The following is a 24,832-nucleotide window of genomic DNA, read 5'->3' as shown; positions in this document are numbered from 1 at the left end:
AACAGAACTTCTCCCAGCTGGCTGTCACTTTTCCATTATCGCCTAGAACTAACAGCAACTCTGTCCTGCATACCACACTGGTTCGCTTGTAATTGCTCGCTCCCAGCGAATCCAGCGCTTTCTCATCGCAGGAAACACGTTTAACCGAGCTTAAAAACATTGTGGAGTTTTCGCGTTCTGGACATCATCGCAACCAAAAGAAAAGAAAAAAAAATTTCTGCCACCGTTTAAAAGTGCGAATTTGCCAAAAGCCTGTCGTGCGTTGTAATAGATACATAACGTGGATGAACGACAGCGCACATTAGATGAAATAAATAAATCATCCATCGTTTCACTGACTTATTCTTACATGTTTTGCATGGCTGTCCTCCTCTCCTAGTCGTTGTGGGTCACGTAGGGCTATTAGGATCGTACCACTTTATAGATTATAGAGCCGTAACATGACTTATTCGACGTTACCATGGTTATCTATACCAATCGATGGGGCTTCTCAAATTGCGTCAAAGAATACAATCCCGACATGCACCAATTGTCCTTTTCAAAGTTTGATTGCATTATGGATAGCTGCCGTGATGCACCAGAAGGTTCGAATCCCATACAATCGGGACAGAAACGGGATATTGGTTCACATCGGAACAAACAATGTTTATTTGATTCTACATTTACGTTTTTGGTTGATTCACAATAAGAAATAGATGTGTCTGCCATTTTCTATACTCTTCATTCCACCACCAAGTTAGTTAAATGTCACAACAATAGCGAGCAGCTGGGCAATATTTCAAAATTCACAAAACTCCCTGAACGATATATTTCCAGTTGCTTTTCGCTCTCACAACACTATTGCAAGGCCATCCAATTTTTCTTTTTCTTTTTATGTCTTTCCGTTTTGATACTGCTGTGTGTGGCATCCAGGGCTAGATGTATTTTCGTCTGCGAACGCAGTTTGTCATGTAAATGACAGCGTGACTGCTTGGCTCAGTTCGCTCACACCGTCGCTTTTAAATTCTAATCCGATTACTATCTCTAACTTTTAGCGCAACAGTTTGTGTAGACAAAATTACATGTTCTTTATAGAATAGGTCAGATTTTTTTTCGCAGCACTGATTTTCTTTATTTGGTTTGCTCGCCGATTGTGTCTATACAATCGACCCGCTTGCGCTCTTACGCCACCACTTTTTATTGTTTTCTTTACGAGAATTTCTTTTCTTGTGGGCGTAAATGACACCCTAAAACTGGTACGGTATGTGAAAGAGAGGGTCAGAACATGAATTCAATGATTTCGCTGTTGGGTTCATCTCATTTTATGGACAAGGAAATGAAGTAACCCAATTACAAGGGAGAGGCTGGCCCTTCTTCCATACTAGCGAGAAGATTACGTATTAGGACCGTGTAGGAATTCCCGGAAACAAACGGCAAAGAGAGAATAGTGAAAAACAGTCAACAAAGAGGCATTCTTTCAGGGACTATATCGTATAGACGCGTCAGTGTTTGACATGAAGCCTGTCCATACTCATGCTGTATGGCACACTACGGCGACTATTTTATAACTGAAAACCCAGCAACGGTTTGTTATTATTACGCCTGATGATGATCATGAACTTTTTGTTATAATATCGCCATCTCTGGTAGAGTAGCCAGTGCTACTCTATACTGCAAGCCATAAAACGCGAGCGCTTGGCAACCAGTCAGGAAATGATTAAAGTGGATCCTGCCTGTACTCCTACTGCACTCAACACACGAGCATCGTCAGTGCCTGTAGCTAAGGTTAAAATGAAAAAAAAAATTTACGTATGATATCAGCAAATGCGGTTGGAAAGTACTTTTGCAATGCCTTTGCTCCTTTGTTGATGGAAAATCGAATTCTCTTCCTCGTAGTAATTCGACCTTTACAGCGGACCAAACCAAGTTGCTTTTGGGTCTATACTTAACGGTCTTTATACCTTTCACTTGAAGAACGAAGTGACACCTGCATATAAGACTTTAACGATAAAACGTTACAGTATATCGCTATAAACCACTAGATGTATGCCATATACATACAGGATCAATATTTTTCCCCAATTTGGCTGACATAATTACATGCAGATTCTATCTTTTTTCCCTCTTTGTTAAGGTGTGTTATGTAGTAGTTTTACTAAATTATGCCATCGTCAGTTTGAAGTCTTCTGGCAATGATATATTGGCTTTATCGGCTTAAAAATAAGACTCGATCACCCGAACCCTGCCACTGGCAGGGCATCTATTTTAGTCTATAACATGGAAATTTCTGATGTTTTTATTCGTGTATATTAAAGCATAGCAGCTTCGTGCTTTAAAAAATAATGTAACCTCTATTAGGTATATGACGCGTGTAATTACATAAATATTAAACGGGAAAATGAGATGAAAATATGTTTTTTTTTCTTCTTGATTTATTAAAATATCTACCAGATTCAGTCAATGGAGAATTACCTTGATTAAAAAAGGTGGGGTTACTGGGTTTCATGAAACTCGTTTTGATTATGCAATCTCGAGGACGTTTATCAGAGTGATTTTCCCGTTTTCTTTGTTCTATTTTTATTTTAATTTTGCTTTTACGATGGATTTTAACTTTTAATTTGCCTTTAAAAAAAACCTTTTGCTCACTACTTTTTGTCGTTTTGCGAGAGATGGTAGGGTACGAACAAAATGACTCTGGATAATCGTCCAAAACCCGATATATTAAGGCAAGAAATACCCGACAAAGATAGCAAGTTAAAAAAAAAAAGTCATTGAATTATCGAATGAATTTCAGTATCACTTCTTGCATGGAGTCCTGAGTTACTATAATGAATGAATTCTTAGAAGCAATCGATCTCATGACAAAGCTTGGGTCCATGATCGTGCGACGTGCGCTGAAAACCAAATCTACAGTGGTGATAAAAGGCAGATACAGAAGTTACCCACAAAATGTTTTCAATTAGTCAAACGATTTGATTCGAATGTATTATAGTTAAGCTCCGGTACATCGCAACGTTATTTGGCCATTCAATTTGTACCATTATTGCCTGTTGCCCTTTCAGCGACTGGCCCGGTTTAATAATTAGACTACAATGTGCAGTTTTGGAGTGACTTCTCTGTTGCGATCTAAAATTCACAGAATAAATGAAAAATCTATTTGCAAAACAGGAGCTTATCTCGGGTGTAATGATATAATTTAGCTCACTCTCAGGTGTTCAAGGACTAGTTTTAAAAAATCCGTGGAAAAATGCTGTTGGGTATATGCGCCAGCTCGCGGAATAAACGAATAGTGTAAATAACGAAATACTGCCATTTGCTGTATAAAATTGCTTAGGGCACAGTTGCTAGACGTTATAGAATAAGGAATAAGTTATGGGACCATCAAGTAAGACCGCCAATCCCGTTGCTATATAAGAACGTTTGACTGTACATAGACAAAGTTCGAAATTGCAACGCAGAACAGCTGGAAGCAGCGGAAGGAGAGAAGAGCACAGAAAAATACACAGAATTATTGAGCGGATACGGAAATCAAGAGCCCATTGAAAGACGAGCTAAAAAGAAATTGTTTTAAAAAGTAAATAAAATTGCGTAAAAGTTACGAGAGGCTTCCTCGTATCTATCTTGACCGCTGCGCACCGCAAAAAGAGGATCCGTCGTTGAGTTCAATTATTTTCCCTTCAGGAAGGTAACCAACGACACGATTCACAGAGATAATGATATGTAAAAGTTAATTTGTTTCTTTATCTAAACGTCTGTAGCCCTTCCATTTTAGGCACGGATAAAATGGGTTATTAAAGTGTCATGAGCAAAAAAGAAATACTAAAAAGCCTTTTCCAGCAGCCTTATACGCAACGGAACAAACAACTGACTTCATGAATAGAAGTAAACCCCTACAAATAGTGTCCAGTTGTTACCTGCGAATGGCAAGAAAACGTATAATGGAATGCTACCGCAATTTCAGGACCAAATGAAATTGTCCCAACAACCGAGTATGCAGTCAGCTAATCAGTAATGCCATGTCAACGACCCAACAGACAGGATACGCTTCAATTATCAGAAACATTCATTAGTCGTTTGCTTATCTTTCATGAAGCTTAATACAAGCACGTCTAGATTGCCAAGGAAAATTTCTTCGGTTTGTCTGGCATTGGGTTGGGGCAATTCTTGCTTCTTTCCTTGCTATACGCCATCAGCATTTATATTCACGTTGAGCGTGACACGAATTATGCTGTAAACATTTGCTGATGCTAAAACTATACACGTTTTAAAGCAACAGTAGTTTAGACCCTCTATCGCAGTCATTGGTCCTTCAAACGAGAAAAGCAAAGTATAGGAATCGAATCTATCAAGCAGGGAAGAATTTAATAGCGTTTCCTCAATGTGCCATGTTGCCTTGTCGAGATTAATACAAAAGAACGGTTGTACATAAAACAATTGTAGAAAGGGGAAAATACAGTGGGGTCCGTTTACAATAATAGAAACTTTAGCAGCAATTCAGGATGTATACAAAGGCCAGTTGTAACATTTGATTTCTCCGACTTTGTAATCCTTCCCTTGGCCATCGTTAACTATTCTTTAACGTCAAATTCACTTTGTAGCTCTGAGTTTTAGTCGTGCACTATAACATAACGGTAAATAACATAAAATCTTCAAAAGCATCCATTGAAAAAGCAATAAAAACAAAGGGTCCAAAGGAAACGAAAAACTATCAGCCATCCTCAATGGAACAAGATTGCGTGTTACGCAATACACTTATTTGGCTTTTTCGTCCGGACGAGGGCGGCCACGGGAAATAAAGCAACCGCACAGGATTTAACTGGCCTTCTCGCAAAATTCACGAATAAAAATTGTGAGGAAAAAAAAACAATTGAAAATCCAAGAAACGCTAAACGACGAGTAAAGGGAAACAGGGCTTTTTATTACGTAAGCAGCTCATGCATATAAAATCACGTGTCAAACAATAGCACGTATTTGATTCGAGCTCTTTGCATAGTTCCTATAGCGTTTCCATGAAACAATCACTTGAAATTTTAATTAAATTTTTTCATTTAGATATTTGACAATGAGCGCATTGTACTTTGGGCTTGAAACGTTCATTGTCAATCGAAAGGCATCCATATACATTATTGATCGACACCAGCAAAGGCGAATGAAAAATCAAAACGTCTGATGGGAACTTCACACATGCTCTACAGTCTATCAGCTGAGAGCTCTACAAGCAAAATGAGAACAAAAGAAAAAGGAGAGCTGCTCTTGGTTGGGTCTAGCGTCTTAAAACAAGATCAGCGAGTCAGTATTTATAGTGGCGGACACATCGCACTCCACTCAAGCTTTTTCGTCACCAAGACACACACACACTGTCCGTGTTTTATGGTCTCTACATAGGGGTTGGAGTAAAGAACCACAGTACACAGTCTAGTGGATCCTCTTAAAAAACCAACTACTATCCGACTCTCCGTTGGTGCTCAACTTTATTACTGAAGCCCATAGTTGTGATACGTGTTCCGTATACGCTGTATAACGGCCTCAGTATTTTACGAGCTGCCATATGCAGCTTTAGTATTTCTTCTATATAGCCTATACAGATGAATAGAAATTTCTCCAGGCAATATTAAAATAAATTGTCATTTCACTATGTCCACATTTAACGTATGCATAAAACCATGTACTTAGTTCGTTCTTGCATTGTAGCTGCATCGCGTTGATGGGCGCAAAATGAAAATGGAAGAAGAAAGGCCTTTGAACGGAAAGTTTATCTACCGTGTTTGCAGACTCGTCAGAAAACAACTTGTATACTAAATTACGCAACTCTGTTTTACGAGGCTGATAGAATATGAAAATCCCCGACAGGAAAAGAATGACGATGTGCAAAATAAGAGAAGCAATTGGTATTGTTTGTTTCGTTGTTTATTTTGGATTCTTTCCACAAAAATATTCTATGATGAAGGTTGCTGTTTTCCATGCCAACGGATGGCTCAAGAGAATTCTTCTCATCGTGCAAAAGTTATCTTATATCATAATAAAAAAAAACGATTCCAGACGACCAGAACGAACGTACCAAAAAAAATTTGGAAAAGGACAGCAAATGCGGAAACAAAAAGAACAACCGGAAGAGTTTCAGCTTCGTTCTCAAGTTAGCGATGCGTGTAGGGTAATGGCTATAAATGGTTCGTCGGTGTATAATACAAGTAAATGCAGTATTATTATGACTGGAAAAAAAAAATAATATCCACCTTATATCGGCAGTGTTTTGGCTCCATGGTAGAAAGTTACTTCCTTATTCAAAAATGCAAATTTGTGGATCCCCCAGCTTTCAGATCAAATGAAATTATCTTTTCCTCCTTTTGTTTTTGTTCTACTGGTTCAGTCGGTTCGGATTTCATTCCAATACCTTCGTATCGCGTTGTATCACATTTTTTTTTGGCATGTTACGTCAAATGCAATTTATGGAACGTGGCAATCAGGTTTTCAGAAGGGTATGATCCGAAGCTACATATCCCTCTATAAGTAGTTTTATAGTACTCCACCTGCGTATATTAGATTGAAGATCGTAATGTTCGTAACACTCCAGTGCTCATTCTTTAATTTGAAAATAGTCTGTACGATTCATGTTGCTTTCTTTCTCCAAACCCCACGGCAGTGTTCGTGTTGCCGACCTAAGTGGTTGTGTCTATCCTCCCAAGTATATCGTAATTCAACTAATTCAACATCATTAGGAGCTTTCGTACTACACGTTTTGGCTTCAAGTACCAAAACACAGAATGGCCGACAACACGAGAAAAGAGGGGCAAGATCATTTAGCTCAATAAAATATCAATGCTCACGCCATGTAACGTTTATTTCATTCATCGATTAATTCGTCTAGTGTTACCTCCTTTATTTGCTTAGCTTTTCCTTAAAATATTTTGCTATAGAAATATTTCACACTTCAATCTCCATACCAGGTTAACCTTCCCCAATCAAGAGAGATGGCCGTGCAAAAAACTCTTCTTAACATTGTTATACTAATTGTTTTATGTCGGCGGTATAACAGCAAATGACAACGGCAGCATGAAAATCACCAATATGCAGTCAGTGTACGGTGCCATGGTTATGACGCCTCTCTCTTCGACTGTATCAATACTAGCTATATTGCTCGGATGTGTGGCTCGAGAGCGCAAACTGTCGAATACACCGGGGACCAAATGGATTGGAGCGTGATGTACCGTTCCACTATCTTGCTGTTCTCTATTACTATCGCGAGGCTGCAATAAATAGAACGAGATGAAAAAATGGAATGACATGAAAGACAGACTAATGTGCTTTTCTCCGTTTCGCCACTGATCCTGCCGCTTGCGGATACATTTTTCGGTCTTCTTCGTTTGGTGAGCAGCGATGAATGAAGTGGGGAAATGCGACCACTGTTTAATTCTAATTTCTAGTGTACATCATGAAAATATGCTCGTGTAATTAAATAGAATTACGTAACCCGTTTTTTTTCACAGTTAATGAGTCATTGAAATCAGATTCCCATTTAATTGCCATGGACTGCATCACCCCCATTTGGGATTCTAGATTTATGCTAGATTTTCTTTTCCCCCGCCATTGAAATTCAGTTTCCACTTGGTTCTCTGAAATTTATCGACCATATCCAAGTCATATACGGTGGACGTCGGTACTTTGCTAAAAAAAACGACGTCTACTTTAATGAGATCAAAGGCTACGTGCATATTCTTTATTGAAAAAAGAAGAGCAGCATTATGTCAGTTTTATCGGGCATTTTGCATCTACAGTGCTGCTTTTCTACATTGCTGGATTTCAATACACTTTTTTCACGTATACTGCACTTGATGCGCAGTATGCAGTCAAATCGCTGCTTTGGTATCTCTATAGCCTTTGATCTCCTAAAGAACGAGTTAAATTGGATTGAATTCCATAGTGTTCGCTCTTTCGGAACTGTTGTTTGAAATTAAACAAGCGATGTACGCTTGGAAATGAAAACTAATTTGCGAAAACTAACAAGCTGTGTCTAAACAAAACATTTGTTTGAGTGAATTATGTTCGTGCAAGTCAAATTCTATTAGTTTTAGAAGAATTGAAATTTATCTGTGTACAGTGACGTCGTGTTGATGAAGAAAAAGAACCAAAGGCTTTAGTCCAGTACCATGTGCCCATTGCACCCTGGCTACATAATTTTCGACATCCTATATTACGTCAATTTGCATATATAAACAGAGTCTTTTGCTCGATGTACTACTTGTTTTCCATTTACGTTGCCACAAATATACAGTCATTATTTCCTTGATGTGTGGAATCAAGTTGGACAGAGTTTGGAGATGTACTTATTCACCATTTGTTTAGCTATATGGGCGTGCTATGGTCTGTTTTTGCGGCAGCTTTTTCAACAATAGATAAATGTAGTATCTAGTCCGCTAAAAAGAAAGAAATATTCGAGAAAAGGAAAACGATTCTAAGAAGGAAATAAAGAAAGGGCGTGGTGGTTGAGCTGACATATTCACTACCGACAGATATAGACACTTTCTATTATTGAGAGGCAGCGACCCAATAAAAACGAGAACAGTTAGGCCGCTCCGAAAAGTTTTCACATCCTTTTTCAGTCGTCCACCAGATATTCTGTTTCTCTCTTGTATCTCTTACGTATTTTCCCAACAAAAGATGCGTTCGTGGTTATTGCGCCTTTGCATCATTTCCGCGTGCTGGACTACATTTCACGTTCATCTACACTGTATAGGCGCCTAGCTCTTTTTCTCTTCTGCCTTGAACCAGTCAAAGCTTTTAACATCCTTGCTCCTAAAGCCGGAAAATCGACGGAGTACAGTATGAGTGTAGATACATGAAAAGATATGGTTGCTCTGGAATCTCGACTATATACAATTCGGCAGTATGCCTCTGAATAAAAAATGAAGTTTATAGGGTCCAAAGCAATTTCATTTCTTTGTAATCCTTAGTGTGATGTAAGAGTGGAACGCGAAGAATGATGCTGCAAGATAGCAAAAAAGGGATAACCAACAACCATTTTTCTTTTTACTTTATAGCATTTCCGGACATAAACAAGCCAGACAAAGTTATATGTGCGATAAGGAAATTTTTTATCTGAATTTGGAGTAGATCCAAGATTCATAATCACATATCAAGACAAAAATTCGTTCTCTTTCGCTCAGTGTTACGTAACACTCACCAACTTACTGTACATCAGACGTATGGTTTATATACAAACGGGTGAATTGTTTGTTCGTTGCGTTTGTTATTGCCAGCTGCGCTCTTTAAATCTACTGCTTTCACGTTCCACGAGAAACTTGGCTACCCGATATATACTTGTCAGCTGTTACGTTGCCATCGTTCCGTCTACATTATTTGAGTTCATTAACGATCGTGAAGCCGAACGATGCCAGCTATTTCCGCGTGTCCGTTGGCGGATAGCAGACCTAAAACACAGTGTCAAATCGATCAATGAAACGTAAAACACCGACAAGCCAATGAAAAACGAGTAACAAAAAAGCACGGAAGTACTGCTAAATTGAGGGTAATTTAAATGGCAACCGATGTCTTGACGGACGATAAGAATAAAGTTTTTATCCTTTTTTTGTTTCTACAACGACCCAAACCACATAAAGCAGGAGATTTCTTCACACCACGTAAATTTTTGAAGGAATTTGGGTTAGGGGCCATCTCGAGTAATGCTGAAAGTGTGTCCTTGGTTCATCTGGAAAATTGTTTTAGTTCTGCAAATAGTCTCTTAAGTTCAGTTACTTTGTCACGCCAATGAAAATAGTCTTCAACCATGAAAGACGCATAATCATTCCATCGCACGTAACTTGTCGCAATTGCACGTCTCTGGACTCTCCTTATCGTCATGAAATGTAACGTCGCCAGAAATACAGGCAACTTATAGAGAATAGTTACGAAAAATGCTGCCAACCTTCTTCCCTGACATGTTATAGTCGGCAAGATGAGGACGTAGATAATCGAATGAATACTTGGCACACCTCGGCCAAGCGACAACGAAGACACTGTAGATCTGAAATGGGGTCGATCGATTTTCCTTTTAGGACATACTCGTCCACCCTTTGGTACGTCAGCTTACATAGTAGAAACTTTTCTAGCTTTGTAATTAGATGTTATCAACTATATTACATAATGCTGGGTTTGTAGCAACGCAAATACGATTGTTTCCCCTAGTTCAACTATCAACTTCCTCAGGAACTTCCCTATTATTGGGTTCAACACAAGAGGAATAGCCAAGGTCTTTGACAAGTAGCTATAGGTGAGAACAATTCCACAACAATGGCTGCGACATAGGGAGGCTTTATCCAGTCTAGACAAAGTAAAATATAGAGACCGATATAAACGGAAAGGCTGTACAAAGGCGAAGGGTAACAGAACGAAGGGCTTTCTTAGAAAATAGGTTGATTGAAGAGCAGGCATAGTAACTTGAATTGTAGGGAAGACGGAGAATTGCCAAATGGCAACATCTCTTAACCTATAGAATGCAAGCTTTTAAGACGACAAATGCCTGGCGACTTACTTTCTCTTTCAATCTTTTAAATCCACTTTCTTGTACAAGGCTATCTTTTTTTTATGTTTTTTTTTTGTTTGGCAAGTCCTGAAAAGGTTTTGTATTTAGCTTCATTGTATATCAATCCCTCTCGAATGCGTAGGTTTGCTGATGGTTCTTTCTTTTGTTGGCCTTTACTATCTCCCAGCATCGCACTTTTTCTTGTTGCTTACTTTATACAGGGTAAATAATGACAACGAAAAGTTTAAGCTGCCTTCCTGTGTACAGTTCGGCTTTCCTACAATTTACATGGACACATTGTCAGGCTAAAAACAAATAATTTACCGACTTACTAGACACTTCAAAGGCCGCTGCATTTGGGATTGAATAAAGAGTGACTTGTTGCTTAATCGAAAGTGCAGATGTTCCGACTCCGCTACTATCACGTTCGACTGCTGTGAATAGCGTGCCCTTTTCGTGTGTGATTTGTTCTGGAATCAATGTGTCGGGAAATAAGAGGGATCAGAGGGATCGGCGTCGCGTTGGCGTGCAATCTGTGATTGTGCGAATAGTTTCTGCACCAGAGACCCATCGCTACATGTCTTCCACGATCCAATTGGAGTGGCTGATGTCATAATGGAAATCCTGCGTCTTCTCGAAGCGAACAATATGATTTTGGCGTTCCAATAATGACGACTGCATGATACGTAGGATCACCCCAATTTTGGAGTCTGTAAACCAGTTGGCTATTCCACTCGAGGTAGGAATATTGTTATGTCCAGTACACTTCTGATGTACTTGGAATCACACCGTAGAATGACGTCAAAGGGATCAATATTCAATAGTTAAGTGAATTTCATTGATTTTCCCTACGTTTTATTATTATGGCCAGTCTAACGTACTGGAAGATACCACTCCATCAACTGGAGGCGTAATCTGGGAGGGATTCGTTCCCTTTGAAGATACGTTTTAACCCGATGGATGGAAAGACAAATTCTACCGGATGGGAAACAATAATATTTAACTATTTTTTAAAATGTAGCATCAAGGAATTATTTAATTTAATGCTAATTCAGTTATATGTCCTCACTTTGGCATGCAAAGTTTTCAGCGTAAAGTTTATGGAAACACCTTTAGACGTTCAACGATGGATCGGTAGCCGTTGCCCGGATTCCAGTAGCCCTAGCAAACAAACATCAATTCCTTGTTACTTCGGAAGATCTATAGAGGCCTACATTGACCTAGCTCCCGATGCGGACTCGTCGTCACAATCCCGATGCATTGAACGCAGCATACTCTACCTTATAACCTTGCTTTGTAAGATGTAGTCCTTGCACAGTGTCCAACTATTATTAATTCGACGCTTCAAGTTCGATTTCTCATGTCCCCTCATTTCCTTGCCTTCTCAATCCTTCTGTGCACCCACATATCGATTGCAAAATTGTATTGTTCGTAGTTTATCATCGTCACGTTGCATGCGTGCGAGTCGAAAAAACGGACATTCGTTTCAAATTTTAAAAAAATATAAAATCAAAATGATTGTGGTGTAAGGAAACGAAATGAGAATAAAGCTTAGGAAGAAAAGAGAAAAAACGTACATCCAATTGTATTCAAGGTAGAATAATAGCGGCCGCTAGATTTATTTTCTTCCAATATTTTTTTCATCAACTTGAGAGAACTGCTCACAAATGTGTCCCTACTGTTCACGAAGCTTAGTTCTTAAAAGGAACAGAATGAAAAAAGAGGAAATCGAAGAGGAAAAAGACGACCCTTGGCATGTGGTGACTAGATATGTAGACATAGTATCTAGAGACCAGCTACTAACAAGAAACGTGACTTCAGATCCTGCGTGTAACGGAAAAGGTAAGGACGCAGTGAATGCGTAGGCCAATAATCCTTCAGTTTCAACCAAGTCGTATTTTTTTTTCTCTCAAGGCTGCTGTGTAAGCCTTGTCGATCGGTTGGAATTGGCAGTGGCAGACTGAAAATAAGTACTGATCGAAAATTACAGTTTTTTTCTGCTGAATTTACCTGCTTTCACATGGTGAACGAACGACGGTGTACGGATGATTTCAAAATGTAAGTATGACCGAATAATACCATGTTCTTTTTAAATACACACATGAAATGCACAATACAAAAGAAGCGCAGGCAAATCTATAATGGTGAGATAAAAAAGGAAATACACGAATTCGGCAACAAAGTCCAAAGTTGGTGTTCAGTGATCATTATTACAGTGTAACAAGATTCTCAGAAAAGTAGCTTTTGTTACCTATACCTTTTTTCATCAAGGAGACAGGCGAAGCTTCTAACGTCTCATCGTTCAAGATTTCTTGGCCTGTCCTTCAAGATTTCGTGGCATCGTCTAGAGGCTCTTGAAGCAGCCTATACATGTGCTTCTATTATAGCAGCAAATGCTTCACTATCATTGAACGCGAGCGCACGACGAGCCGATTCCTTATCTTATGAGTGTTTCAAACACTCGAGACACTTGAAGGCTCGAGAGAATGGAAGCTTCTTCATCCCCCATCGTGCTACTTACTTTTCAAGGGACGAGAAATTTCACATATCGTGCACGTTATTAGTACTCAATCCCGTTGACTCTTCTCGATCGTCTTGTTAACATTCTACAGTTACGGAATAGAGCAGAAAGCTCGCGGAACACAATAGCTGCTATGACTCATTGCTATGGAACCTGGTCCAGGGCGAAACTAAACTAATCACGCAAAGAACTCTCAGGTGCGCGGAACGCGGAATTGTTTCTTAGTCATTATCGAAGAAGCAACGAATAGGCAATCTATAAGAAAAAATTAATTGCCATTTCCACGCATCTATTTGCTATGTAATCCTATGCGAGCTTTTGCATCAGCTTTGTTTCAAACGTGAAATCCGAGAAACGTTGAGCTACCGAAAAATTGGGAAGAACTATGCGCAAAGCCTTGACAAACGCTGCTGTTTTGGTTGCCCTTCTGTTGCAAGGTGCTTTTATGTTGAAACGAAATACAATGCGCCGAAGCGATAGGAAAAGCATCCTCCGTTCACTACGTAGGGGTACTGGCGTATTGCCTAAAACATCCGCTATTCTTGCTGCTCGTCTTGCCCGATCTGCCCACCGATAAGTGTAGAACACGATCTTGTCATCTAGCTCCATCAGCGTTAGTAGAAATGACTTGCCAGTGCTGATGACAGCGCTACGGAAGCGGGAACGTCGACCTCAGATTTTTAAGGCCGGATGATAGGCTTTTGGGTAACTAATGGAAGCGAGGAAGCCTCTAGACAATAACGGATGTGATTCGAATTTCCGATACCGCCAAAATGATGACGTTTCCCTCCGATTCCTTCCAGTACATCTACAGATGAATGAAAACATAAATTAAACCCTTAAATCGATAGAAGGAAGCAAAGAATGGTAGACGGCGTAGATCGATGACCAACACAAACATATGCCAGAATGGAGGTGGAAAATTTAGCTTTGTAGTCTCAGAGCACTACCCAACTGTGTGTCAGGCGGCAAGACGATTAGAGAGGAGATCCAATTTATAAATTTGATGATGAAAATTCTTCATTTTCAGGTGAAGCTCAATTCAAGTTATTACAAATCGGCTAGTTTGTTGTGGCCACATCTAACTTGAAAACGGCTTTATAAAGGGAACTTCCAAATCACATGGTATGAGTTCAGAATACAATAAAAAAAACGGTTCAGATGCACTACCGCATTTTCATTGGATATGGGGCTAGAATACTTAAACAAATTTCTAGTCAACAATCTGAAATCCAACGTATATCCTTACTTTAATTTGGTAAAGCAAGATTATACAAACACAAACTTCTCTCAAAATTTAATTATTAAATCTGTTTTGCTTCTCCGCTTTCTATGACCAGCGACGTCATGTTGCAGATAATCACTTCAATAGGAAGCTGAAAGCAAGAAGTTATTCAAATTAGGTTTATATCTGAAAAGGAAAAGGCGACTGATGTTTAAAATTTTACCTGTAAGGATAACCCCCTGCTTTGGATCGGAAAATAGAGAGTATCAAGCTGAAGAAGAAAGCCATGAGACCCAAGCCGACGATCGACATAATCCTTCTTTTTCGTATGTCACCTTTTCCCGAGGCTGCTTCAATGATAAGGATCATGCCCAACACTGTCACGGCAGCTGAATGGAAAAACATCGTTAATATACATTGAGAAATGCAAGCATTTGGCAGAATTACTTATTCCCATCACGATATATGTTTCCAAGACGAATTGTCCTTGTGAAGACCCATGGACGTAAGCAATATTGCCGGCATTAGTGCGGTGGACAAAAGGAGGGCCCCGAATATGATTCCACATTTGACCGGATGTCATAGTAAAAACAAAAAACTGTGACGAAGGACAACAGATTTTCAGTTAATAGTTTTCGACTATTCGGAAAAAATCTAAAAGGATAAATAATTACCAGCGACATAACGGCCCACATAGTTTTGTTGTACAAGAATTCCAGATTGTTCCGTCTAAGGTACAATAGCCCTCCAATGACAGTGAAAAGAGCAACAAGAGCAATGGTAGCGGAATAGTTTGGCGGTCTCAGAACACGGATCTATGAATAGGTATTTGGTAGCCAACTAGTTGGTAAATATTGATTTCATGTTATGTTATATTACTTGGATTTCAGTTTGTTCTCCAACCCAACGAGCTACTGCTTCAGCAGCAAAACCCACTCTTTGAATATCCATAGTGTCTGTCTTCTTTGGTTTACCTTTAGCTGGAAAATGCATGATAACAGGAGCAGTGTTCAGTTTGAGCTAGGGGAAAAACAACAAGATTAGCAATTTTGTGAAATAGTAAATATTAAAAAATTAAGAACCTGTTGAAAAACATCTTGCGCTTCATCAAAATCAACCAAGGCAAAGAAAAGGTGGTTGGTGAACATCTGCTGGTACCGGAAAGAGTTGGCTACTATGGTGTATTCATCTAATGCATGCCTAAAATAATTAAAAAAATTTTTATTATACATTATTTCCTTAATATAATCATTTAAAAAAAGTAATAGCATGGTTATATTATTATACATACTTGCAGATAGCACACTGACGCTTTGGTGATAATGCCGTGAACATAACCACAACAGAGTAGTTTCTTGGTGAAGTTCTGACTAGCTCTCGATACCTGTTGGCATTAAGCTTAATAACCGTCCGTTTGGAACTCATATCCATTATTTGTTGATAGCGATCGTTTAAACCCGATGCCTGAGATCCAACATGATAGGTGCTTTAATACCTTATGAAGTATAATGCCTAAACTGACTTCTGAACTCCCGACTTACATCCTGTTTCTTCTTTTGGCCCTCCGAGACATTAGCGATGGTTAAAAGGAGGAAAAAGAGGGTTAGCCCTAATGTCGAAGGCTTAAAATTCGTCATCATGTTTGCCGACTGTCAAAACTTTGCCGGATTGACTCGTCTACGCTCTTGCCACGGTGTCAGACAGCATAAGTTCTCGAAAACAAAGTTGACATCAATGGTTGAAAACGCACGGAAGCAGTGCCACCTACAATCTTCAATTTAATTGTAACTATTTCTCCTTTTTAGAAATAATTATGGACAAAATATTCAATCCTTCAATGAAAGCAAAATTCTTACTGCTTTTGAACATCATACTTGTACTTTAAAGTTCAAATTAAAAATATTTTGCATTGTTGGAAAATAATTTCTTGTTCACTCCAGGTGGCAGGTTACTTACTTCAGGTAAAAGTAAACAGCTGTAAGCAAGCATGTGCAGTTCAGCTTCAGCATCAAAGCAGTTGAGCGGGAAACTATTTCCGGTAAACATCTGTGTTACAATTCATCACTTTCTGGAAGAACAATGCCTTCTTTGGATAATTGGCTTGAAACACCTCAGGAAATCATTCAAAAAATCTATGGTAAATTTCATTACTTCATAATGCTATGACTTTTATTTATTGTGCATGCTATATGGATAGAAAAGCATGGTGGCCGTTCGCCTTGGGAGAAAGAAGTTGATGATTACTTCACTTCAAGAATGGCAAATATGGAAGCATGGGTTTCCATTCCTTCTCTGAATGAGGTGCCCATTAAAGATCTCAGGCATGGACAATTGGTCAGGTTTCGAGGAATGTTTCAGGATCAACTTGGTCCGGAAATGTATGGTTCTGGTGCTCTAATAAAGAACACAGCTTCTGGATGTAAAAAAAACATAACAGGAAAATTTAAGGATGAACTGTCTCTAGGGGTAAGAAGTTCTAGACCTTATGACAATACCAGTTATATTAAGTTTGTTTTATTAGCTTGATGAAGAAGTTATTCACTGGAATTCTACAGAAAGCAGATCATGCTATTACTGTGTGCCAGTACCTGGGGAAACTCCATGGGTTAAACAAATATCCTTTTCATTTAACTATACAATTGTTCTTGTTTGTAAAATCATTTCTGTTATTTCCTTAACAAACTGTTACACATCTTCAGAGAGAAGAACAAATTTCCTGATGTGCAGCCCAGTAGAAGTCTCTTAGTTGGAAAGAAGCGTACCTTTGAAGAAGAGCAAGATGACTGTGAAATGATGGAAGAAGGGGAGCCTAACAAACGGCCTTGTCCTCGTACAAGCAACAACGTAGCAAGCGCAACAAACGGAAATTTGGAAAAAATACTAAATTTTCCTCTACCGTCATCCGAGTCTGTTGGCTGCATAGTTAAAGTATACAGTGACGATGAGATCCCCTTAAATGATGTTATGGAGGTGGTTGGCGTCCTTTCCTTCAACACCCCGGGAGTCTTAGTCGACGATGATGAACGTGAAGATTTCCAACCTCCTTCATCGGTTGTCCCCCGAATCCATTGCATTCGCACTCAAAAATGGGAGCACAACAATCCATATTTGCCCTTGCATGGCGGACAAAAATGGGTCGAAGGTGGGTGCTAGTTTTTAACTTAGCCTTTCCCACGTAAACAGTTTGCCATTTTCTTTTATTTAGATACAACGATTGTGACAGCGTCATCAACTACTGTTCGTGACGAACTTCATGGACTGTTTACCGAATTCTTCTTAGGAGATCGTTTTGCTGCGGACTATCTCCTCTGTCATCTAATGTCACGCGTGTAAGTCTCCGTAATCGATGGGTGCAAAAAGATTCGGCATAGTGCAGCAGAATTCGGCCGATAATACCGAACCTTTGTTGCATCTTGCCTAGAGGAAACTTGTCCGATCAGGTGGAGGCCAAATTAAAGTTTAATTGGCCTCTGTATTCTTGGGCATATAATCTGAAAGGAGTAAACGTAGAGAACTGTTTTCTTTTTAAACTAAGGAATTTTTTTAATCAATCGATTAAACGTGTTTTTTTTTTTTTACAGGTACAGCCGAAAGGACACATTGGCCCTTGGCAAATTATCGTTGAATCTGACTAACATTCCAGTTGACAATGGAATTTTTCAAGAAAGTTATCCTCGTGCCTTATTCAGCTTATTGGAGCGTCTTGTTACCAAAGCACATTACTTACCAATGTCTCTAGAAAATCTAAATACTCTCCAAATGATTCCAAAGAAAGACTACCAAGAAAACAGACTAATAGCCGGATGTCTTCAACTTAGTTCTCAAACACACTTAGTTCTCGATGAAACTGCTATGACAGAAGGTACCTCTTAAAAAAGTTCTCTTAAAGCATATCCTTCTGAAAATCTTAGCTATATTTTCACTTGTTTGACATGTCAGGGCAATTGGTCGCAGATGGGGTGCGAAACGTCACCGCGATTGGTAACATCACGTCATGGCAGAAAATTGAATATGACTTCAATTATCATCAAGTGGAATTCCATACCGATATCCCCGTTCTGATTCTATCCGAACGGCGTTCTATTGTCGCCACAGACGTAAATCTACCGCTGAGGCTGAGCTTATCACGTGGGAGTCCGTTCCCTGATCTTGTTAATAAGGTGGAAGGCGATCCCGAACTGCTTGTGCGAATGAGAAACTACCTTACAGTAGTGAGACTTTTACCCTTTAAACTCGATGACACAATGCAAGAAGCAGTTCAACAGGATTTTATCCAGAGTCGTGCTCCAGGTCAAACTAACCCGATGTCCACAGAAGATTTTCATCTATTGCTTGTTTTGTCCCGTTTATTGGCAATTACGTACGGTAAATCAGAATTAAATTTTGATCTTTGGCAGAGGGCAAAGTCAATGGAAGCCGAGCGTAAAAGCCGCTTGTTGCATTCCAGGCGTTAAAATGTATTATTGTATGCTGTGTAAAATCAAACTTAAAAATAAATTTCATCATGTTTTCTTTTGACAGAGTAGCGATCGGCTCGTATTTGTTGTAATAAGGGCTCCGTCCCGAAAAAAGCCAATCAAGGGCCATCTATGAGTAAACACCACTGGTAGACCTTTTTTTTAATATTGTGATATTTAATCCACTTTTTTTAAAGGGCGTTAGGCCCTCGGACACGAAAGTGAGTCCGTCAAATAGAACTATAAAATTTGCTTTAGTCTAGCTTGCGTAAATATATTCACGGATCGGGCAGATCAAGGAAAGTCATGGTATTTAATGTTACAGTCTATTTGGCAACCGTGTTCCATGAAATGTAAGTAGCGGCTAGCAGTAAAGCATGTGCTTCTCTCCGCCAGTCGAACCACACGTGTTTATCAAACGACACAAACTTGACAGTTGACCATCTAGTTGGACGTGAAAATGGTATTTTTTGTTTGCAATGGTTGTGGCACCTCTGTGAAAAAGAACCAAGTGGAAAAACATCAGTATCAATGCAGGAAGTCTCAGCATCTGTCATGTGTAGATTGTTCCAAAGATTTTGTGTAAGAAACATTTTCAAAGATTAATGTAGTGAAATTAACATCAATTTAAGTGTGTATTTTGGCTACAAAATTTAATAGAGGGCAGGAATATAAGGCTCATATCAAATGTGTGTCAGAAGAAGAGAAATATTCTGGGAAAGACTATGTAGCTAAACCCAACCAAAACAAAAATGAGAAAAAACAAACTGAATGGGTGGCAATGGTAAGCATGATTCAGACTTTTGCTTGCAATATGTATAGTGTATAAACATATGTATATTTTATTTAGGTTCAGAATCTTGTTGAAAAGGTAGGGAACACAAATGATGAACTGAGCAGTGCTCTTCAGCGAATTAGTCAACATGAAAACATCCCAAGGAAAAAGCCCAAATTCATGGTAATCAATTCAATTTTCCATGGAGTGCAATTTTATTAGAATAAATAATTTTTTGCTGCCCCCACTCATTTCAGAATTTCTTGAAAAATGTATTTGGCAATCGCATGCCTCCGACAAGGATAACTGGTATATAACACACAATTTTCTTTTAAAGTTGATTACAAGGACACAACAATAAGCTTATTTTGTCTTTGTATTTAGAACAATTGTGGGATTTGATATCTAAAGGGCTTGAAGAGCTACGAGTTAGCAAAGCACCCAATGTAAACAATAGCAGTACGAAATTGGAAGAAAAAACCACCGACGAAGAAAATGGAATCAAGAGAAAACATGATATTGAAAATAAAATTCCCGTCAATGGCAACAAAAAAAGAAAAACGGAACCTGTCGATTGCCAGAACGAAAACGTTTGCAGTCAAGCGAATGATACTATTAACTCTACTGGAAGAGTCGATTTACCAGCGAAAGTCAAATGGTGCACAATAGGCAAAATTATTTTACGTGCTCAGGATGACAAAGAGTTACCTTTGAAAAAATTTCAAAAAAAAATCATTGGAGAATATTTAAACCGAATGGGAGATTCTCTTTGTGCTGATGAAACAGTTGAGGTTTTGTGGTCCAAGTGCCAGAAGAAATTGTCCAAAAATCCTAAATTCAAGATCCACAAAGAAAAAATCAAGCTTGTCTCATGATGCCACTCTGTCTCTGTGCAATGACGAGATTGATAATCAAATTAAACGATCTATGTAATTGTTAGCACTGTAGGCTATTTGGTTCACTTCAAAAGGTACGTTGCCAAACTAAGCTGCGTTGGTCACTTGTTGCCTATTTGATTTCATGTGCTACCACAGTAATTTATCTTTTTATCCCTTTATTAGAAAAAACTGTTGTGTTGTGATAGAAAAGTGCGTATAGCAATGGTTGTCTGAATGATTTTTTTTATCAGCACAATCAATCTGCGTTGCGATTATTCCGCCAAAAAGAGGGCAGTGATTATTTTACTAACAATGAATGACATTAATAATTGCAAAATTCGATGAATTATGATCGATTTGACAATCAACGCTTGTGATCAGGCTATGTAACCACTATCCAGACAAACGCACAAAAATTGCAAACAACCCAACCGATCGGTCTAATTTACCCATGTGACGCGGGGTCGAAGCCTATTCTATCTCGTCTTCATAGGCGGATTTTTATAACGGGGAACTTCATTAAGACATTTCTTGATACTTTTTCTTAGTAATCTAATAGACTTAAAGGTTTCGAGATCAAAGAATTCTGGAAAAGCTAGTGAAAAAATGAAAACTGTTTCAGGAAGTTTTTCATTTCTACAACCACCTGAATTTTTTGAACAATTTTTAAATGTTACTGGAATGCTAGTGGGAAAAACCATGCGTTACTTCCGACGTAAAAGAGTAATACAAACGATTTTTTTTTTTTTGCGATAGATAGCCCTAATGATCAAATTCAAGGCGTGCATTGGTAACTACAGAAATCAGGAAACATGTAAGGAAAAAAGTAGCAAAGAAATCAATATTTTTATTGGTTAAGCGATGCTTGCCTGGAATTAAGCAAAGAGAAAAGCATGATGTCACACAAAATTCAGGAAAAAAAGACTTAATCTCGAATAACTTTTTCAGCTTTCTGTCCTTTTATTATTCAGTAATTGGATTGTCACAAGGGTATGTCAATTTTCCATTTTTTCTTCACTTGCTGTTTTTTCTGTGACTTTAGGGGCTTTTTTCTTTTCCTCTTTCTTTTTTTCTACTTCAAGAGCTTTGGAAAACATCTCCCACATCTGGTCTGCTACCTTTGGATCAATCTTGTAACGAAGGTATTTCAAAAATTTCTAGAATTTAAAATTTAATTGACAGCTTACTGAATACAAAATTAATGAGAAGTTTATTACCACAAATTTAGGCTTGTTTAACTTTATCCATCTCCTGGGTACTTTTTTGGATTGGCACAACTTTTCGAGCGCAATTGTCAAATCTTCATTAGTATCACCTACGGATTTGATCATACCTTTAAGCATTGCCATCCAATTTTCTTTCCTTTCGATGGTATATTGTTCAACTTTAGCGTGTGCATGTCGGACCATGATGAAAGTACGTATGATTTCTGTATGAAGTGTGAAGTATAATTGCGGAACGTGTATAACGTGGTATAAAAGTATACAACACGTGGAGTGAAGCAGACGGGCTCTAACTCTAAGCGTTCTAAATAAACTCTACACCGTTGCCACACATATTGAGTTCGTGCCAATTTTAAAATATAATAATAGTTAGCCAAAAATTCATAATAGCATAACAGCTGATTGACTTTTCTCTAGTTTGGGATTTTAAATATTTTTTGTTATTTAACTAGGGGAATGTCGATTGGAAAATTTAAAAATAGAAATAATGATTTTATGGTTCTATGGCGCTGTCTGTGTCAAAGTAGTTCGGCAACAGCGTATCGATTTATATAGTCTGCAATTTTTGAGTTAGTCGTTAAGCGGACATGTGGTTATTTCAATAAAAATAGGACTGAATTTTCCATAGTTCTTTAGTGTTTTTTTAAGTGATCTACAGTTTATCAATAAAATGGAATACACCTCGATGTCAAAACCCGAAAGTTCTTCTACGAAAGGGATCTTAGCAAAACCAAATAACAGTAAGAGGCAAACTTGGATGTCGCTGATTGAAAATTGTGTTAAAAATCTAGATAACACAAATGGCGAATTGACAAGTTTACTTGGAAAAATTGGCGATGCAAAAAAAATCCCAGTCAAGTGGAATAGAATAAACAAGCCCAAGTTTATGGTACACAGCTGTTTTTATTGCAATCTTGGAATAAACTGCTCTAATAACCTATGGGATTGATTTTCCAGATATTTTTGAACAACATTGATGGTTATTACGTTAATCCTAAAGTAGACGGTATTTTTTTACATCATAATAGTATTAAACACAATTTAATTACATTTTGGTTTATTCAGAGCAATCATGGGATCTTGTTTCAAAAGCCCTAAGAGATGAACGTAAACATAAAGCTAAAAATAACATAACAAATGATAATAAAAAACATACAGCAGCACGTAAAATCACAGCTGAAGAAAGTGGAAACAAGGCAACCAATGATGTTATTTCTGGCGAAGCTAATATGAAATTGAAGAAGGAAAGTAGATCACAAGTGAAAGAACCATCATTTGAAGAAAAAAAAAATGCCAGAAAATTAGCAAAAAAACTAGCCAGACAAAAAAATGCAAAGAATAAAGTTATTGATAATGCAGAATGGACAAACATGATTCAAAGTTTAGTACAGCAAGTTAATGGTGACAATGAAGAACTAAGAAATCATCTTGAGAGAATAAGTCATGCCCCAAATATTCCTCAAAAAGGCAAATGGAGTTCAATGAATAGGCCTAAATTCATGGTAAACTAAATAGCTGGTTGTATGATGCAATCAAAAACCGGCATTGTTTTGTTGTTTTTGTTTTTTTATTTCAGACTTTTTTGATGAATATCCCGGCTTATAAAGTGGATCCAACCATAACTGATAGCCTTTGGAACCTGATTAGGAAACACCTGAATGAAACTCAAACAAAGAGTGCCAAAAGCATGATTGGTGAAAAAATCAGAATGGGTTCAAAAGAACAAGAGCGAAAACAGACCTGGAAGACTATCTGCGAAAATGTAATTGTTAATAATAAAGATGAGAAATTGACAAAGAGCTTACAGATCATAGCTCAAGCTGAGAAAATCCCAAGATATCTAAACAAACTCAACCAAAAGAAATTCATGGTAAGCATTTTAAGTCTCAATAGAATGGCACAGCTTAGATGATTTTTATTTTTATTCAATGGATTAGGCATTTTTGCAAAACTTACCTACTTTTCAAGTGAATCCTGCAACAGATGAAAAAATATGGAGTCTCTTTTGTGAAATTCTGGAACAGCATAAGAAAACTGAGGGTCTGAAAGTTGATGAACTGAGACAAGAAGATGAAGTTGCAGAAAAAGGAACCAAAAGGAAAGCTGCGCCCGTGAATGGGAACCTTTTCAATGGAAACAAGAAAGTAAAAAAAGAAGCTTAGAAAAGCTTGTCTCCAATTAAAAAGTATAGCAGTAACAATGATGACAACCATACTGAGGAAGTTGACAATACAACAAATCCTACAAGCACCCCAGTTGAAATCAGCGCTATGTAAGCTAAACATGGCAAAAAGCTACTGTTGAAAAATCTGCTAAGACAAAGTTACAAAAGAACATTTAAACCAAATTGAAGATTCTGTTGTGGTAATAGTAAAGATTGTTGAGGTTTACAAGCATCAGGCAATGTTGTGTATGAAACTCGGAGATTTTCAATTAAAAGTGTGCTACAATTATTATTTTTCTTCATTCAATTTATTCCCTAAAACTACTCTATATGAAAACGCATCAATACAAAAAAATCAAAAATCGCATGGCAGAAAGGCGCCAGAGAAGAAGTAAGCCGTGAAATAAAAAAAAAAGCCATCACACACACAGACACACAATCATTCGAACATATAATAGAAACAGAACACACAATCATAAAACAATATCCTTTATGGCAATCCGTTTTAACTCCCCTAAAAAAAATACTTTTTAGACTACTGCTATCTATTTATTTTAAACGAAATCTAAATTTAGCACAAAATGAAAGTGCTGCGCTAGCTGGGGCGTACTGGCGCGCTAGCAGTGCGTTAAATATTGGGTGTATTTCCTAAACGGTTAACTTAATCGAAAAAATAATAATTTTGTCAGAATCAGCATTCAATTTTGAATGTATCCTGTGATATTCTACCGATTCCGATTCCGAGTGCCGGTTTTTACAGAAAACAGTTTTTAAGCCCGACTTTCCTTATTTTTTGCACAATATTCGGTGTAATTCAAAAACGGCTAACTTGACAAGAAAACGAGTGGCTTTTTCTGAATCACCGTTAAATTTTGATTATACTGAGGGATTTTCATCCTATTCCAAGAGATGTCATTTTTGGCCGATTTTGACAAAAGTGGGAAGGCTATAGCCTTCTCACTTTTTCATTTTTGGCTAAATTTTTAATTTCGCTTAAAATACTTTATTCCGATTCAAAATTGAATGCTTATCACGAAAATCAAATTTATTTTTCAATTGGTCTTATGGTGTTTTAGTTAAACGTAAAAAACGAA

General features: G+C 38.0%; 4 protein-coding genes and 1 long non-coding RNA gene across 5 annotated transcripts; 3 read left to right on the top strand and 2 right to left on the bottom strand.

The window, feature by feature from the left end:
* Positions 1 to 14,247: 14,247 nt before the first annotated feature.
* Positions 14,248 to 15,942, bottom strand: LOC130697526 (tumor suppressor candidate 3-like). The gene is made up of 8 exons (XM_057520435.2): positions 15,783 to 15,942; positions 15,533 to 15,705; positions 15,324 to 15,441; positions 15,121 to 15,261; positions 14,916 to 15,056; positions 14,689 to 14,839; positions 14,465 to 14,630; positions 14,248 to 14,392 (listed from the first exon to the last, which is right to left on the bottom strand). Exons 1-8 carry the CDS (start codon positions 15,879 to 15,881, stop codon positions 14,377 to 14,379), a joined length of 1,005 nt encoding a protein of 334 aa, XP_057376418.1. The 5' UTR covers positions 15,882 to 15,942; the 3' UTR covers positions 14,248 to 14,376.
* Positions 15,943 to 16,227: 285 nt separating this feature from the next.
* On the top strand, positions 16,228 to 18,752 carry LOC130697505 (mini-chromosome maintenance complex-binding protein-like). The gene is made up of 7 exons (XM_057520409.2): positions 16,228 to 16,378; positions 16,439 to 16,707; positions 16,763 to 16,857; positions 16,935 to 17,383; positions 17,447 to 17,570; positions 17,823 to 18,103; positions 18,181 to 18,752. The coding sequence occupies exons 1-7, from the start codon at positions 16,321 to 16,323 to the stop codon at positions 18,693 to 18,695; spliced, it is 1,791 nt and encodes a 596-aa protein (XP_057376392.1). The 5' UTR covers positions 16,228 to 16,320; the 3' UTR covers positions 18,696 to 18,752.
* A 329-nt stretch (positions 18,753 to 19,081) lies between these two features.
* Positions 19,082 to 20,412, top strand: LOC130697527 (cell growth-regulating nucleolar protein-like). The gene is made up of 5 exons (XM_057520436.2): positions 19,082 to 19,280; positions 19,359 to 19,482; positions 19,549 to 19,656; positions 19,731 to 19,782; positions 19,858 to 20,412. The coding sequence occupies exons 1-5, from the start codon at positions 19,159 to 19,161 to the stop codon at positions 20,346 to 20,348; spliced, it is 897 nt and encodes a 298-aa protein (XP_057376419.1). The 5' UTR covers positions 19,082 to 19,158; the 3' UTR covers positions 20,349 to 20,412.
* Positions 20,413 to 21,178: 766 nt separating this feature from the next.
* Positions 21,179 to 21,876, bottom strand: LOC130697543 (uncharacterized). Its single transcript, XR_009002859.1, has 2 exons — positions 21,569 to 21,876; positions 21,179 to 21,508 (listed from the first exon to the last, which is right to left on the bottom strand). It is a non-coding gene; the product is annotated as an uncharacterized LOC130697543 (long non-coding RNA).
* A 288-nt stretch (positions 21,877 to 22,164) lies between these two features.
* On the top strand, positions 22,165 to 23,996 carry LOC130697518 (uncharacterized). Its single transcript, XM_057520423.2, has 5 exons — positions 22,165 to 22,463; positions 22,532 to 22,580; positions 22,640 to 23,076; positions 23,151 to 23,444; positions 23,512 to 23,996. Exons 1-5 carry the CDS (start codon positions 22,245 to 22,247, stop codon positions 23,734 to 23,736), a joined length of 1,224 nt encoding a protein of 407 aa, XP_057376406.1. The 5' UTR covers positions 22,165 to 22,244; the 3' UTR covers positions 23,737 to 23,996.
* The last annotated feature ends 836 nt before the right edge of the window (positions 23,997 to 24,832 follow it).

This window comes from Daphnia carinata, chromosome 3 (genome assembly GCF_022539665.2).
Source record: "Daphnia carinata strain CSIRO-1 chromosome 3, CSIRO_AGI_Dcar_HiC_V3, whole genome shotgun sequence".
NCBI lineage: Eukaryota > Metazoa > Arthropoda > Branchiopoda > Diplostraca > Daphniidae > Daphnia > Daphnia carinata.
Note: the sequence above shows the minus strand (reverse complement) of the source record. Positions and strands in the feature narration are given on the sequence as shown.